The sequence below is a fragment of the Lemur catta genome, chromosome 17, assembly GCF_020740605.2.
Source record: "Lemur catta isolate mLemCat1 chromosome 17, mLemCat1.pri, whole genome shotgun sequence".
Classification (NCBI taxonomy): Eukaryota; Metazoa; Chordata; class Mammalia; order Primates; family Lemuridae; genus Lemur; species Lemur catta.
In genome coordinates this window covers 6,291,919-6,307,878 of record NC_059144.1, presented here as the reverse complement: position 1 = coordinate 6,307,878, position 15,960 = coordinate 6,291,919, and the positions used below count along the sequence as shown (strand labels likewise).

Genomic DNA, 15,960 nt, shown 5'->3' with positions numbered 1-15,960 from the left:
TTTCTGGAATCTTTAGGTTTCTTTAGATATAAGATCATATCATCTGCAAACAAGTATAATTTGAGTTCTTCTTTTCCAATTTATATGCTCTTTATTTCTTTTTCTTGTCCGATTGCTCTATCTAGAACTTCCCATACTATGTTGAATAATAGTGGTGAACATGGGCATCCTTGTCTTGTTCCAGATTTTAGAGGAAAGGCTTTTAGTTTTTTCCCCATTCAGTATGAAACTAGCTATGGGTCTCTTCTACATGGCTTTTATCATGTTGAGGTAAGTTCGTTCTATACCCAGTTTTTTGAGAGTTTTCATGGGAAGAGATGTTGAATTTTAGAAAATGCTTTTTCAGCATCAATTGAAATGATCATATAGTTCCTGTCCTTTGTTCTGTTGATATGATGTCACATTGACTGATTTGTATATGTTGAAACACACTTGCATCCCTGGGATGAATCCCACTTGATTATGATGAATAATCTTTTTAATGTGTTGTTGAATTCCGTCTGTTAGTATTTTGTTGAAGATTTTTGCATCTGTGCTCATCAGAGATATTGGCCTATAGTTTTCTTTGCCACATTAATTTTTCAAAGAGGAAGAAAAATCATATAATTGTCAAAGATACAGAAAAAGCATTTGAAAAAATTTAACACCTATTTTATGATGAAAACATCTCTTAGCAAACTAGGAATAGAAGGGAATTTTCTTAATCTGATAAAAGATATATAGATACATATAGATACAGATACAGTCTGTGTGTATCTATGTGCATGTGTATATGTGTGTATATACAACAAATATCCCTGAGATTGTGAACAAGAGGAGGGTATCTACTATCCACCACCTCCATTTAACATTGTATTGATGGTCTAGCAACTGCAATAAGGTGAGAATAAAAGAAAAATAAAAATTTATAGGCCGGGCATGGTGGCTCATGCCTGTAAGCCTAACACTCTGGGAGGCCTAGGCGGGCAGATCGTTTTGAGCTCAGGAGTTTGAGACCAGCCTGAGCAAGAGTGAGACCCCATCTCTACTAAAAACATAGAAAGAAATTATCTGGACAACTAAAAATATATAGAAAAAATTAGCTGGGCATGGTGGCACATGCCTGTGATCCCAGCTACTCGGGAGGCTGAGGCAGGAGGATTGCTTGAGCCCAGCAGTTTGAGGTTGCTGTGAGCTAGGCTGACGCCATGGCACTCTAGCCCGGGCAACAGAGTGAGACTCTGTCTCAAAAACAAAAAAAAAAAAATTTATAAAGGAAGGAAGTTTATTTGGTTCATGATTCTGGAGGCTGGGAGGTCCAAGATCAGGCAGCTATATCTGGTCAGCTTCTGGTGACGGCCTCGTGCTGTGCTATAACATGGAGGAAAAGTGGAAAGGGATGCAAGCACACGCAATGAGACTGAACACGAGAGACAGACTCGCTTCATAACAACCTACTCTTGCAGTAACTAATCCAGTCCCTAGAGAACTATTCTAGTCCCATGAGAAAGACTTTAATCCCTCTTAATTACCTAATCACCTCTTAAAGGCACCATCTCTCAACACTGCCACACTGGGAATGAAATTTCAACATGAGTTGATGGGGACAAACCATATCCAAACCATAGCAAATACCATCTATGATAGTATTAATAAATATCAAATACTTAAGCATAAATCAAATTAAAGATATCTGTGACCCCCACTGAAAGTTATGAAATGTTATTGACATGAATTTCAAAGGCCCTAATTAGAGAACAATTCCATTCAGGGAGTGGAAAACCTAATATTGTAAAGATATCAATTATTCTCAAATTAATCTATGAATTCAATGCAATCTTAATCAAAATCCCAGTAGGGCTGATTTGTTTGTTTCTTCCTTTTTTTTTTTTTTTTTTGCAGAAATTGACAAACTAATTCTGAAATTCACATGGAAACACAAGGGGCCTGGAATAGCCAAGAAGAAGGAGCAGAACATTATTTATCTACTCTACTCTTTTCTTTCTTTTCTTTTCTTTTCTTTTCTTTTCTTTGTTTTTTTTTTTTGAGGCAGAATTGTACTCTGTCACCTGGGCTACAGTGCAGTGGTATCATCATAGCTCACTGCAACCTCAAACTCTTGGGCTCAAGCGATCCTCCTGCCTCAGCCTCCCGAGTAGCTGGGATTGCAAGCGTGTACCACCATGCCCTGCTAATTTTTCTATTTTTAGTAGAGACGGGGTCTCACTCTTGCTCAGGCTGATCTCAAACTCCTGAGCTCAAGTGATCTTCCTGCGTTGGCCTCCCAGAGTGCTAGGATGGCAGGTGTGAGCCACTGCGCTTGGCCTAAGGATGGACTTCTGACCCATTGAATAGAGTAGAAAGTCTAGAAACAGACCACCGCATATGCACGTAGCTCCCTGATTTATGACATTACAGAACAGTGGAGAATGGTTGGTTTTATCCCCCAGAATGGGCTGAGATATCCATATGAGATATCTATTAGTGCCTGGGTCCTACCACAGTCATATACAAAAATCAATTCCATGTAGAGTACAGATATAAACATGAAAAGTAAAATAATAAAGCTTTTAGAGGAAAAAAATCAAGGAAAACTTGTGACATTGGAGCAAAGATTTCCTAAACAGGACACAAAAGCACTAACTATAAAGAAAAAATGTGACATATTGGACTTTATTCAAATTAAAAACTTTACTTCATCAAAAGTACCAGTAAGAGAATGAAAAGGCAAGCTACAGAATTGGAGAATGTATCTGGCAAAGATATATCCAACAGACAACTCAAATCCAAAATATATAAAGAACTCTTATCAATCAATAAGAAAAAGGCAGACAACCCAATTAAAAACAGGCAAAAGACTTGACCAGGTGCTTCCCATAGAGGATGTTTAAGGGCTGGTAAAAAGTGGTGCTCAACTTTATGAGTCATCAGGCTAAGGCAATTTAAAGCCACAGTAAGATAGCATTACACATTCACCAGAAAGGATATAATTAAAAATAGCAGGTGTCACGAGGACCTGGGGCAAGCAGAGCTGTCAGCCAAGGCTGTGGGCAGGCACAGCAGTGGGTCCTGCCCCTGCGTGTGCACTCGGCAGAAATGCACAGGTGTTCTTCAAGAGAGGTGCCCAGAGGTGGTGGGTCACCGCAGCCAAAACCCATCAGGTGTAGAACAGATAAATGAATAAATATACTATGATATATTTACACAATGAAAGACTGTGTAGCCATGAGAATGAATGATCTATGACAATGTGCATCATTATGGATGAATCTTATTAAATAGGGTTGCCAGACCGAGCATTACAACAGCAGAAAGCCCAATTCAATTTGAATTTTAGATAAACAACGAATACTTTTTTTTATTGTAAATATGTCCAAATGCCCCCCTTTGGGATATACCCTAAAAAACTATTCATATGTACACTTCAAAGATACGTATTTGTTGTTCATTTGAAACTGAAATTTAACTGGATGTCCTGTATTTTATCAGGCGATTCTACACAAATATAGTATCAGCAAACAAAGCCTTCTACAAAAAAGTGTAGCCTGTGAGTTCCCATTTCTCCAGGGAATGAAAGCAAGAGAGACCACCTCTGCCCCTGGCGCCGGGATGGTGGGAACGTGGGTTTGTGAGGGTGCTGGGGGTGCTGGGTAGTGTTTTATTTCTTGATCTGGACTCTCGATGCTCTTCACAGGGGTGTATTCAGTTGGTACAAATTCAGCAAACTGGACAGTTCTCAAAAGTGCACTTTCCTCCAAGTTCTGTGATTGCACCATACTGTTTAATATATGACTCAGACCTCAGGCATGGCCTGAGCTCTTCCCAGTAGAGAGCAACATGCCATTGGGCAGTAGGACCTGCTCCAGGCTGCTCCTGGTCCTTGTCACTAAATTAACTGCACCTTTGGGTCTCAGCTTCAATGCCACGTCCTCTAGGAAATGCCTGCTCAGTCTAAGCCAGGTGTCCTGCTGTGCCCTCCTTTGTCATTATTCATTATTTATGTAGATACTTGTTGGTTATCTGTCTCACCCAGTTGGAGGCCCCCAGTGCAAGGACCAGGCCTGCCTTCCTTCTGTGTGTCCTCAGCGCCCAGTGCCTGGCATGTAGCTGGTGCTCGATAATATTTGTTGAAGAAAAGGATTAAAGTCTGTATGTAAACCCACATTATTTTTCACTTCTTAGAGTTTTTATTAATGCAGTTAACACAAATCCCTAAGAATCAGGACTTCCTTGTTTTCGGTAAGAGGTTCCAGAATCTCATTTTTGGAAAGGAACCATCCTAGAATCACAGTCAGCCACCCTGAATACCGTTGTCCCGACCTACAGGACCTGTGTCTCATTTTGTAGTGGAGGAAACATCCTAGTGCCATGTGATTTGAGTCACAACCGTTCAGCACTTGGTTGCTTTCCTGCTAGTGCAGACTCCAGGGTGCTGTGTCCATTTTTAGGCAAGGAGGCCGCTGTGGCTTTTGGGACTCTCACTCTGGTTTTTTGTCTTGACCCTTGCAGGGATTTGCTGCAGACACTGACTGAGGAGGAGCTGCACACGCTGGAACGGAACCTCTGCATTTCTCAGGATGTGGAGTTCCCCATCCGGGTGGACACACAGGTGCCCACTGCCCTGGCCCCCACCTTTCCTGCACCCCTTCCCCCCGAGGAGCCACTCTCAGCCAAGGCCAGAAACTCGGAGGCAGAGCTGGCCTGCTCCATGCAGTATGATGACCAGGAGTTGGAGCAGCTCAGCCGCATGGTCCACAGGGCTGGGGACGAGATGTCCTCTCTGCTCTCGCCGCCCAGTGCCTGCCAGTCCCCCGCACACAGGCCTGGAGCAGAGGGCAGCCCCCATGGGGAGGCCTCTCCAGGCAGAGCACACCTGCAGGTGGGCAGCGACGAGGAGGAACGGGTGTTCTTCATGGATGACGTGGAGGGTGCAGTGGAAGCCCCTGCCAGGCCCAAGTCCCCTCAAGGTCTATTTGAGTGGGCAGGCAGTGCCCGGGCCAAACCCCAGGAGAGGGGGCAGGGAGGCCAGAGCAGAGAGGCAGAGGTCAGCGCTCTTGCCACAGAAAAGGAGCAGGACTTGAGCAACAACAATAACACTGAGGACGACAACGTGCGGGTGACCAGCCTCTCAGGCTCCAACTCCTGCAGCTGCCTGGACTCACAGCTGTACCTGGATGGCTGGGAGGTGGGTGGGGATGACGCCGAGACGGCTGAGATGATCGCCCACCGGACGGGGGGCATGAAGCTCTCGGCCACGGTCATCTTCAATCCCAAATCACCCACCTCCTCGGACTCTGCCATTGCCACCCAGGAAACCCCAGGCCTCAGCATTTCCCCGTCAGGGCCTGCGACCGAGGGCACGGAGGACAGCTCCCACAAACTCAGCACTGCAGCCACCAACTGCCTCCTTCATTCTTGCGTGTGCTGTGGGAGTTGCGGGGACAGCAGGGAGGACACTGTGGAGCATTTGCGGGAGAAGTGTAGCCCGGAAAGCATTATCAGTGCCTCTTACACCACCGGCTTAGCCAAGGCCGGCAACAAGGGCCCCGAGAGGCAGGATGAGGACCGGCCTGTCCCCGAGGGCCCCCTGCCCACAGAAGACACCTCCGCCAGTGGGGAGCCCGAAGCCCCCACTTCCAACAAGTGCCTGGCACACACCTCAGGTTCCCAGGTGGACACAGCAACTGTGTCATCGGGAGAGGCCGAGGTGACCAGTCAGCAGCAGGGGCCCGAGGCCAGCGAGCAGATGGGCAGGACACCTGTGGCCCAGGAGGAGCCTCAGCACCCGCTGGGCTCCAGGTAAGAGCTGGTTTGGTCGAGAGACTGGACTCATCCTCTCTGCATTCAGTGCGGGCAGATTCTCAAAAGTATTGAAATGTTTCTTCCTGGGGCTTCCTGGCCACCAGCAGGTGCCGGGCCTGAGCCTGAGTGTGGTTGTCTGTGCCGGGGCGGCAGGCAGGGGGTTGGCTATGGAGGAGCCCACCCTGCTGGAAGTTAGGCAGCCAAGAAGTGAGCCCAGTGGGCCCCGACCTTCCTGTTTCTGGCGGTACAGGCACCTGTCAGGTGCAGTAGGCACAGTGCCAAGCCTTTGGTTCAGCCGCTTTCACAGCCATGGCCCATCCCAACCCTGGTGTGAGCCCCGGGTGGGATCCTGAGACCACCCTTGGCCAGTTCCCAGGCCATATTCCCAGGCCCCTGCCCCTCGAGGGGCCTTCCCCTTCCCCCACATCCCTCCAGCCTGCACTGCCCCTGCACCCTGCCCTTTTCTCCCCTCAGAGGCAGGAGGCTGGGAAGGTGGCGGGGTGGGGGTCTGCAGGACCTGGTGCAGGCACATCCCCTTGGACCCAAGGCTGTTCCTTCTTTCCTTGCTCCCCACTCCCCTGGATTTATCCTGAACAAAGCAGATTACTGCCCACCATTGGAGATGGGAGGGAAGTGCAGGGGCTGGGCCTGGCCACTGCTAGTTCACACGTGGCCAATCGTCAGGGTGACTGGGCCTGTAACCAGGACCCTACCTTTCGGGGCTCCTATCCCAGCTGCAGCCGTGTCCACAGCCTCTCTACCAAGGCAGCGGGTGGGAGGACAGGGAGGGGCTCAGCTGGAGGCCGGAAAAGCCCCCAGGAGCTGTGGGAGCTGGGCACAGAGGGGAGGCACAGGCCAGGGTAGGAGGGGCACAGTGCGGCTGTGTCCTCCAGGGCAGTGTGCCCAGGCCAGTGGGCTCAGTGGCTTTCAGGGCTGTTCTTCCTTTGAGCTGCCCGTGCAGAGCTCTGCGGCCTTTGCAGCCTGGGCTGTGCCAGCTCCTGGGGTCAGCAGCCGCTGCTTCTGCAGTCCCTCCCATGCCCCTCCCAGCCCCTGGCAACCCTAAGCTACTTTCTGTCTCTACGGATTTGCCTCTTCTGGACATTGCGTATGAATGGAATCACGTACAGATGGTTCGACTGTGATTTTTGGCCTTATGAGGGTGTGAAAGCCACACACATTCAGTGGAAACTATACTTTGAATGTGGAACCTTAGGTGTATTAAATGCATTTCCGACTTGGGATATTTTCAGGTTACCGTGGGTTTGTCAGGACATAACTCATCATAGGTCAAGGAACATCCGTATTATGTGACCTTTCGTCACCGCTTCTTTCACTGGGCAGAATGTCTTTAAGGTTCATCTGTGTTGGAGCATAAGTCAGTCTTCATTCCTTTTTATTTTATTTATTATTTATTTAGTTTTGGTTTTTTTTTTTTTTTTTTTTGAGATAGAGTCTCGCTCTGTTGCCCGGGCTAGAGCGCTGTGGTGTCAGCCTAGCTCACAGCAACCTCAAACTTCTGGGCCAAGCAATCCTCCTGCCTCAGCCTCCCTAGTAGCTGGGACTACAGGCATGTGCCACCATGCCCGGCGAATTTTTTCTGTATATTTTTAGCTGTCCAGATCATTTCTTTCTGTTTTTTAGTAGAGACGGGGGTCTCACTCTTGCTCAGGCTGGTCTTGAACTCCTGACCTCTAGCGATCCACCTGCCTCAGCCTCCTAGAGTGCTAGGATTACAGGCGTGAGCCACCGCGCCCGGCCTTCATTCCTTTTTGAGGCTGACTAATACCCATGGTATCAACAGACCACCTTTGACCATTTGCCAGTTGACAGATGTGTGAGTCATTTCCACTTTTTGGGTATTATGAATTATGCTGCTGTGAAAATTTGTGTGCACATGTTTGTGTGGACGTATGTTTTCAGTTCTTTGGGGTGTATACCTAGGATTGGAACTGGTGGATTATATGGTAATTTTGTGATAACTTTTTGAGGAACTGTCAACCTGTTTTTCAAAGTAGCTGCAGTTTACATCCCACTAGCTGGGCACAAGGGTTCCAGTTTCTCCACATCCTCACTAACACTCGTTATTATCTAAGATTTTTTAAACAGTTTTAACAGATTTTTCTTGTCCTTAGGGCATATCCCACTAGAACATACAGTCAACTGATTGCTTTAACATCACTTGAAATCATTGCTTGCCTGAGGTTATGCCGCCAGTTTTACTCACAGCCAGGTTAATTTGTTTCATTTAGCATCAGATGCACAGAGATTGCCAGCCACGTGTAATTCAATTTGATAATTGCGTGAAATACTTGCTTGGTTCCCAGCCAAATCTACAAAATAAGATATACCTAGAGAAGTCTATCCAATGGGGCCTTATTTCCCCCACCCCTAAAGGGAACAGTTTATAATTTTTAAATAGTTTATCCTTCAATTTTTAAAAATATAAGCAAAGACATAGATAGATGTGCAGATACACACATGTATTTTGCCCCCTCCTGCTGTTTGGTAAAGGGCCCCCCCCTTGCCTTCCTGACCTCCCTCCCACAGCCTCTCCCTGGTGCTGTCGGGGATCATCCTCTGTGTCCCTTAAGGCCAAGCAGGGCCTCTGCGTGGCGGGCCCAGCGTGCACTCAGTCAGGCTCTGTTGCTGGCCTTGAGGTTGTCTGTGGACTTTTGCTGTTACAGATGGTGCTACAAATGCAGCCTGGTGGGAACATCCTCTCCCATTTTTGATAAGGCCATTTTTGAGGTGCTGCCCGAGCTTCGTGAGCATGTCACACGGAACACATTTTGTTCCTAAAGGCTGCCGGAGGGCTTTCTTCTTCAGGGCCTCAGACTCAGCTCATCAGTAAGTGAATCATTTTTCTCCAAAGTTGATATGAAACCGTCAATTCTTTGACAGGATAGGGGGAGTTTTCAGGTTTTGGCCTGTGCTGTTTTTGTTATTTCTCCAAGTGACAACTAGTGGACATCCAGCCCGTCTGGCCGCTCCTCCTACCCTCCTGGTGAGATACTTGTGCCCCACGGCGGACACAGCTCTTCACACGGCCGAGCTGCTCAGGCCTCATCCAGCGCAGCACGCACACTGCCGCTCAGCTGAGACGAAGAAAGGGGACCTGCACGGTGGCCTCACAAGGCAATGCTATCTTCCGAGGAAGTGTTTCTAGAAGGTGCAGAGGATCCACAAAGAAAGCACATGGCAGGTGGCCAGGTGATAGGGGCAGCCATGCGTTTGGTCTAGGACCTTGACAGTGGCTCCGGGGCCCAGGACTGTGCCTGGAGGTAGCTGGGAACCAAGTCAGCCTGGCGGCAGCAGGTCACACCTGTCCCATCCATGGGCAGTACCTACACTAGGAGCACCATTCATTCACTTATTCGTTCATGTCTCAAGCATGTTCCTGGGTGGCTGCACCAGCCAATGGAGGCCCACTTAGGAGCAAGAGAGAAGTGGCCTATCGTCTTGGAGTGTCATCTCACACCAGGTGATAAGGCACTGGGTGTTCTTAAAACAAAAGACCACCTTCACACAAGCAGAGAGTTCACCAAAATTCAAATGACATGATGTCAGGAAATCTGGCTGGTGTTAAGTGACATTTTCGCAAGGCTTCGCAAGAGACAGCCAGTCTCACGAGCAGGCGTGGGTGTCTCATCCTCCCCATTCTACCGCTGAAGACTGAGATCAAGAGGTTGGTGTTTGCCTTAGCTCAGAGGCTGGTGTCCTGGACATCATGCTGTCATCCTGATGTGACCATGGGACATGCTCATCTGGCAGGTGCCTCTGCGGTTCCTGTGTGTGGCAATGAGGGCTCAGGGTGACCCGCAGGCATGGCCCTGTGCTGTGGGTTCCCGTCCTACATGCCCGTCAGGCCTCTATGTGCAACAAGTTACAGGGCTGTGTCAAAGGGCCTGCCTGTGAGGCCAGATTCCCCCGAGACACCTGGAGCGTGTGTTTCTGGTCAGGTAGGGGACAGCCTCCAGGTGGAAGGGCAGGGCTGCCTGGTCACCTGCTAGGGGGATTGACACAGGCCAAGGGGCAGATCAGCACAGGCCTGCTAGCGTCCTGGTGCGAAGGTCTCAACCAGCGAAAGCCCCTCTCTGGGGCATTTCCTCAGGTCTCGAATGATTCCACCATAGGCTGGGGGGGCCAGACATTGTCCTTGGCAGACGCTAATGCGTCCATCCTGCTGCTGTGAATGTTCCAGAACCTGTGTTCTTTAGCTCTTTCCATTTTACTGGCTGCTTTCCTACCTTTTCAGTGGTCAGTGAACCTTCTTTAGAAAAGAGGACATCTTTTAAAAGCTTATTTTCCCCCATCTAGCCCATCTCACTGATCCTGAACCTTCCATACTGTTGAAGCGGCTCCATAGGTTACTTTCTGGTGACAGGAACTCCACTCCGGCCGGCCCGTGTTCTTCCAGGGATGCACCGGAGTGTGCACCAGCCCCGGCCTTCCGTGAACAACAGCCTTGACTCCCTTTCCTCTAATTATAAACGTGGTCCTTGTTCATTGTGGAAACTTTGGAAAACATAAAAAGAATAAAAGGAGAAAATAAAAATCACCCAAATCTTATGAGCAGTTTTATTCTTTTTTGTTCACTGGATATGGTTATTAATATATGATCATTTCTCCACAACATTCTTTGAAAACACGAGTTTAGTTGGCCATTACTCTATCATAAGGACAAATGCTAACTTATTCTACATTTCCCATTGCCATGTTTTTTCCTTTATTAAACCAGCGCGTGAGCAGTTTCCTGTGCGGTTCTCTGCCTCTTGGATTAGTTCTTTAGACTCGGTCCGTAGAGGTAGAATCGCTGCAGCAGAGGCAGGACGTCCTGCAAGCTCTGCCACTCACTGTCCGGCTGCTTCACAGAGAGACGTGTCGCCACGGTGACAGCACCGCCCGCGAGGCGGGAAGGCGCAGGCCCTTCGCTGTCCCGGCTTGCTCTTCTCTGGTGATCGGTAACGTGGGCACTTTTTCCTGTCAGTGCCTGTGTGTCGTCTGCGAAGTGACTGTTCACGTCCTTTGCCTATTTTTAAATGGGGTTTTCGTGTTTTTCTTGCTGACTTGAAAACGTTCCTTCTGGCTGGTGTGTTTGTCGCAGGCAGCTTTCTCCAACATATCTTTGCCCTTGGACTTTGATGTCTTTTGATTTGCAGATGTCCCAGAGTTTATAGAAATTCTAGAGACAGTTTTGTTCCACCTTTCTCTTTCCTCTGGCTGACCCCGTGTGATGTGTGTGTTTCTCCGTGCCCCAAGACCAGGGACGACTCTCCTCGTTTCCTGGTTGCCTGGGTTGGTTTTTAGAAATGTTTTACCATCAGCTCCGCAGCCTGATGCCTGGTGAGAGATGAGGCTGCACATCGGAACCATCACCAGCAGTCCGGGCCACCTCGCCTTCTCAGAGCGTCTGTAAGCGTCAGAGCGTGACTGTGGGGGCGGCCATCCGGAGACACAGGCGCAATTACCCTGGGCTCCGGCTTGGGGAGGTCTCACTGTCCCAACTCAGAAGGCCAGGCCTGCACTGTGTTATTCACCTCTGTGACTACACTTGAGAGTCCAGCTGGTGACCCGCCCTCCCCTCCCTCCTTGTCACATGCTCGGTAGGCCTCTCTGGCTGTCCTTTTGGGTAAAATGTCAATCTCACAGGGCTGCCCTTGGCACAGGACAGGGGATGAACCTCTGCCCTAAACCCGTGGCACGCACTCTGTGTGCTCTCTCCTTACGGAGCGGAGCGTGGTGGTGGCAGGCAGCTGACAGGGAGGGGTATCTCCTCTCGAAGAACCGCTGCAACAGGTGTTTTCTCGCCTTTGGGCCACAGTGACTGTGGGGAGTGCCCTGCTCCTTATGCTAATGTGGGCACAAGGCCGCACCCTGAGGACTGGCTTCTCGACCTAAACCGCAGTTTTGTCATCTGCAAGATGGGCTAACGATAGTCCCCAGCTCACACGGCAGCTTGAGGAGGGAAAGAGAGGCCGCAGTGCATGGAGAGTTCACTGTTGTTCCTCAGCACTCCCCCGTCACCGCCACTGTCACCACCACCATTGCCACCATCATCACCACCATCGTCACCACCACTGTCACCACCGTCACTCTCTCCTTGCCTTGTGTGCTGTTATCAATCTTGACTTCGCCTCCACATTTCTGTTTCCTGGACTCCTTTCCACGTCCTCAGCTCCCCCGCCAGCGGGACGACTGCTGGGGAGATTTCAAGTGTTCTGTGGGCTCTGTGTCGCGGCGGGAGGGGCTGGCCTACAGCTGCAGCTTTCCCTTCACCTTGCTGTTTCCCGCCCTGCTCCTTCCCCAGCGGGCGCCAGGCCTTCCTCCACGCTGTGGCCCTGGAGTTGTCCCAGACAGGCCCTCCATCCTCATGTCTCAGGTCCCTGAGGCCGAAGAGAAGAGCCCGGGCCTGTGCAACTCAGAGGCGGCTCCAACTCCCCCAGGCCCTGCTGACCCTCTTCCCTGTGGAGGTAACTGCTCGAGACCCGCCTGGTCCCTCCAGGTCACGCCACGAAAGGCCTTGTGGCCCTCACCTGTCCGTGGTGCCCAGCCCCCGGAGGACAGGATGAGGCTGGCACGGTAGTGAAGGAGCCTCCAAGTGGTGAGTCACTGTCACCGGGCCTTGTTCACGTACCACAGGTGGCTTCACAATGCCTGGGCCAGCCTGTCCTGGTGGGGCCTCGCCCAAGGGCCGCTGCCGTCCTCTGCCCCAGTGTCCATTTCCACAGTAACAGTAGCCACACTCCTGGCACCAGCTGTCGGGGCAGTCAGGGGTGCCCCAGGGATGAGTCCTGAGCTGGACCTCCAAAGGTAAGGGGACTTGAGTCCAAGCGTGGGACCAGAGAGGACAGCATGCTGCCTGGCCGACCGGGTACTCAGTGACTGAGATGCAGACGTTTCTAGCCTGGCCCCATGACTGGGCTCTTCTGAGGCTCGGGGGGCATGGCAGCCTCCAGGTGGGAACACAGGGTGCCTGGCAGGGATGCCAGGGCTTAGCAGGGACCCGCTGTGGGGGCTGTGTGAACCTGGGCAGCAGGTGCTGCCCCTCAGGCCTCGCCCCTCCCCGCTGGGACCAGCACACCTAGCTGTTCCCACCAGAGCTGTCTGGGGTAGGCCAGGCCCTGGCACCCAGGGGCTGATGTGGCCATCGGTCCCTGTGGCAGGTGTCCCGAGGCCCTGCAAGGAGCACCAAGGTCTCCCACCCCCTCCACACCCCTGGAAGGAGAAACAAGATTAAGCAGTTTTGGCCAGACGCGGTGGCTCACGCCTGTAATCCCAGCACTCTAGGAGGCCAAGGTGGGAGGATTGCTTGAGGTCAGGAGTTTAAGACCAGCCTGAGCAAGAGCGAGACCCTGTCTCTACTAAGAATAGAAAAAATTAGCCGGGCATGGTGGCGCATGCCTGTAGTCCCAGATCCGTGAGAGGCTGAGACAGGAGGATCGCTTGAGCCCAGGAGTTTGAGGTTGCTGTGAGCTAGGCTGACGCCACGGCACTCACTCTAGCCTGGGCAACAGAGTGAGACTCTGTCTCAAAAAAAAAAAAAAAAAAGACAGAAAGATTAAGCAGTTTAAAAATGGGGTGGGGAGGCTTGGAATTCATCAGACTCTTGAAAAGCAGACTAGGCGGAATGGCTGTCAGATTAGGCGGATTGACTTGAGTCAATCATCCATAAGTGACGAGGCTTCGTGGGCCAACAGAGGGGAGACAGGGCCGAGACCAGAGCTGGGCCCCCAAGCACGGGCTTGGGGTGAGAGGGCAGGGCTGGGTTCCCGCCAGAGCCCCTCGCTGGCACTAGCCATGCAACCTCAGCGAGCACAGTGATGCCCGAGTCACAGGAACCCCACGCGGGGCCCTAGCACAGCGCTCGCACACAGGGGACGCGTGCCAGGGAAGCTCGAGGGGAGCCGCCCTTCTAGAGCCGGCATGGAGTTAGGGGGCCTGCCCTGGCCTGGCTGTACTCTCTGTGGGTGGGTGGTGATCGCAGGGTGGCCACGGCAGCTCCCCTCAGCTGTGCCCCAGCCCTCTGGTCCCTGGTGACTCTGGCTTCTCCTTCTGGCCTCCTCACTGTACCCCAAACCATCCCCCACCCTTCTCCTTCCCTGTGTCGTCACCATTGTCCTCAAGGGCCCCACCTGCTGGCAGCTCCAGCTACACTGCAGGCGCCCCGGCTATCCTCTCTTTCCCTCGCACCCCATCCAGTCCTTCAGCCAGTGCCTGGGAATAATTCAGGTCTTTGGTGGGGCGGAGGGTGCCATGGGGCAGCTCCTTTAGTGAGAGCAGTCGGGGAGCCTCCCTAGGCGTGGCCTCTGCTGAGGCCTGAGTGGAGGCAAAGGGCCCCAGGTGGGGGGCGGGGCAGGGGGGACCCAGAGAGCTTTGAGGGGAAGGGTGGGCAGGAACAGAGTCAGAGGCAGTAACAGGTAAACATGGAGGTAAAGCCGTCTGCTATTTTAAAAATCGCTGTAAACAGCTTTATTGAAATATTGGTGTACAGTAATGGCAGCATTTGAGTTCTGGTTCCTGCATATCCTCCCCCGGCACTTAGTGTGGTCAGCCTTTCTAATTTTAGCCATTCTGATCAGTGTGACATGGTATCTCACTGTGGTTTTAATTTGCATTTCCCTAAGGAACAGTGATGTTGAGCATCTTTACAGGCTATTTGCCTTCGTTGGTGAAGCATCTGTTCACATCTTTTGGGCTGTTTGTTTCCTTGTTGAGTTTTGAGGGTCCTTTATGTATTCTGGATAAAAGCCCTTTATCAGATATGTGATTTGCAAATATTTTCTTCCAATCTGTGGAAGAAAGCTTGTGTTTTCATTCTAACACTATCTTTTGAAGAGTAAAATTCTTAATTTTGATGAAGTCTAGTTTATTAATTTTTATTTTCTGGATTGTGATTTTGGTGTCATATCTAAGAATTATTTTCATAACCCAAAGTCACAAAGATTTTCCTATGTTTTCTTCTACAAGTTTTATGCTTTTAGGTTTTACATTTAGATCTATACAGTATTCTGTTTGGAGCTAATTTTTATATGTGGTGTGAAGCATGGATCAAAGTTTTGTTTTGTTTTATATAAAGAAAGCCAATTATTCCAGAGTTATTTGTTGGAAAAGGCTATCTTTTCTCCATAGAATTGCCTTTTCACCTTTATCAAAATTCAGTTGACCGTGTATGGGTGGGTTTATTTCTGAACTTGTGTTCCATTGATGGATTGGCCTAGATTGTTGGCAGTGCCACAAAATCTTGAATATGGTAGCTTTATAAGAAGCCTTAAAGTCAGGTAGTATAAGTATCCAACTTTTTTCTTCTTTTTCAAAATTGTTTTGGCTATTCTGTGTTGTTTGTGTTTCCATATGAATTTTAGAATCAGGTTGCCAATTTTTGCCAAAAAAAAAAAAAAAATGGGCTGGGTGCGGTGGCTCACGCCTGTAATCCTAGCACTCTGGGAGGCCGAGGTGGGTGGATTGTTTGAGCTCAGGAGTTCAAGACCAGCCTGAGCAAGAGCGAGACCCCATCTCTACTAAAATAGAAAGAAATTATACGGACAACTAAAAGTATATATAGAAAAAATTAGCCAGACATGGTGGCACATGCCTGTAGTCCCAGCTACTCGGGAGGCTGAGGCAGGAGGATTGCTTGAGCCCAGGAGTTTGAGGTTGCTGTGAGCTAGGCTGACGCCACGGCACTCTAGCCTGGGCAATAGAGCGAGACTCTGTCTCAAAAAAAAAAAAAATGCTAGGGATTATGTAGAATCTACATATAATTTGAGAAGAATTAACATCTTAATAATATTGAGTCTTCTGATTCATGGACACAGTATATCTCTTTATATATTTAGGTCTTTAATTTTTCTCAGTAAAGTTTTATGGTTTTTATTATATAGGTCTTACATATCTTTTATTAGATTTATCCCTAAGTATTTATATTTTTTGATACTATTGTAAATGGCATTGTTTTGTAATTTCAGTTTATAATTATTCATTGCTAACATTTAGAAATGTAATTGATTTTTGTACATTGATATTCTATCCTACAACCTTGCTAAACCTGTTTCATAATTATGGTGGTTTTTTTTTTGAAGATTTCATCAGGTTTCCTACATAGACAATCGTGTTGTCTGAAAATAAAGACACTTTTACTTCCTTTCAATTGGATGTCCCTTATTTCTTTTTCTTGTGTTT

At 49.4% G+C, this 15,960-nt stretch overlaps 1 protein-coding gene across 2 annotated transcripts in view; it reads left to right on the top strand.

Moving 5' to 3' along the window:
• The window catches only part of ZFYVE28 (zinc finger FYVE-type containing 28), a 65,132-nt gene that overhangs the window by 28,283 nt on the left and 20,889 nt on the right, over positions 1 to 15,960 (top strand). For both annotated transcript variants that reach the window (XM_045528191.1, XM_045528190.1), the window contains exon 7: positions 4,489 to 5,778. In XM_045528191.1, coding sequence (XP_045384147.1) covers positions 4,489 to 5,778 — 1,290 coding nt within the window. The remainder of the gene's footprint in view (positions 1 to 4,488; positions 5,779 to 15,960) is intronic.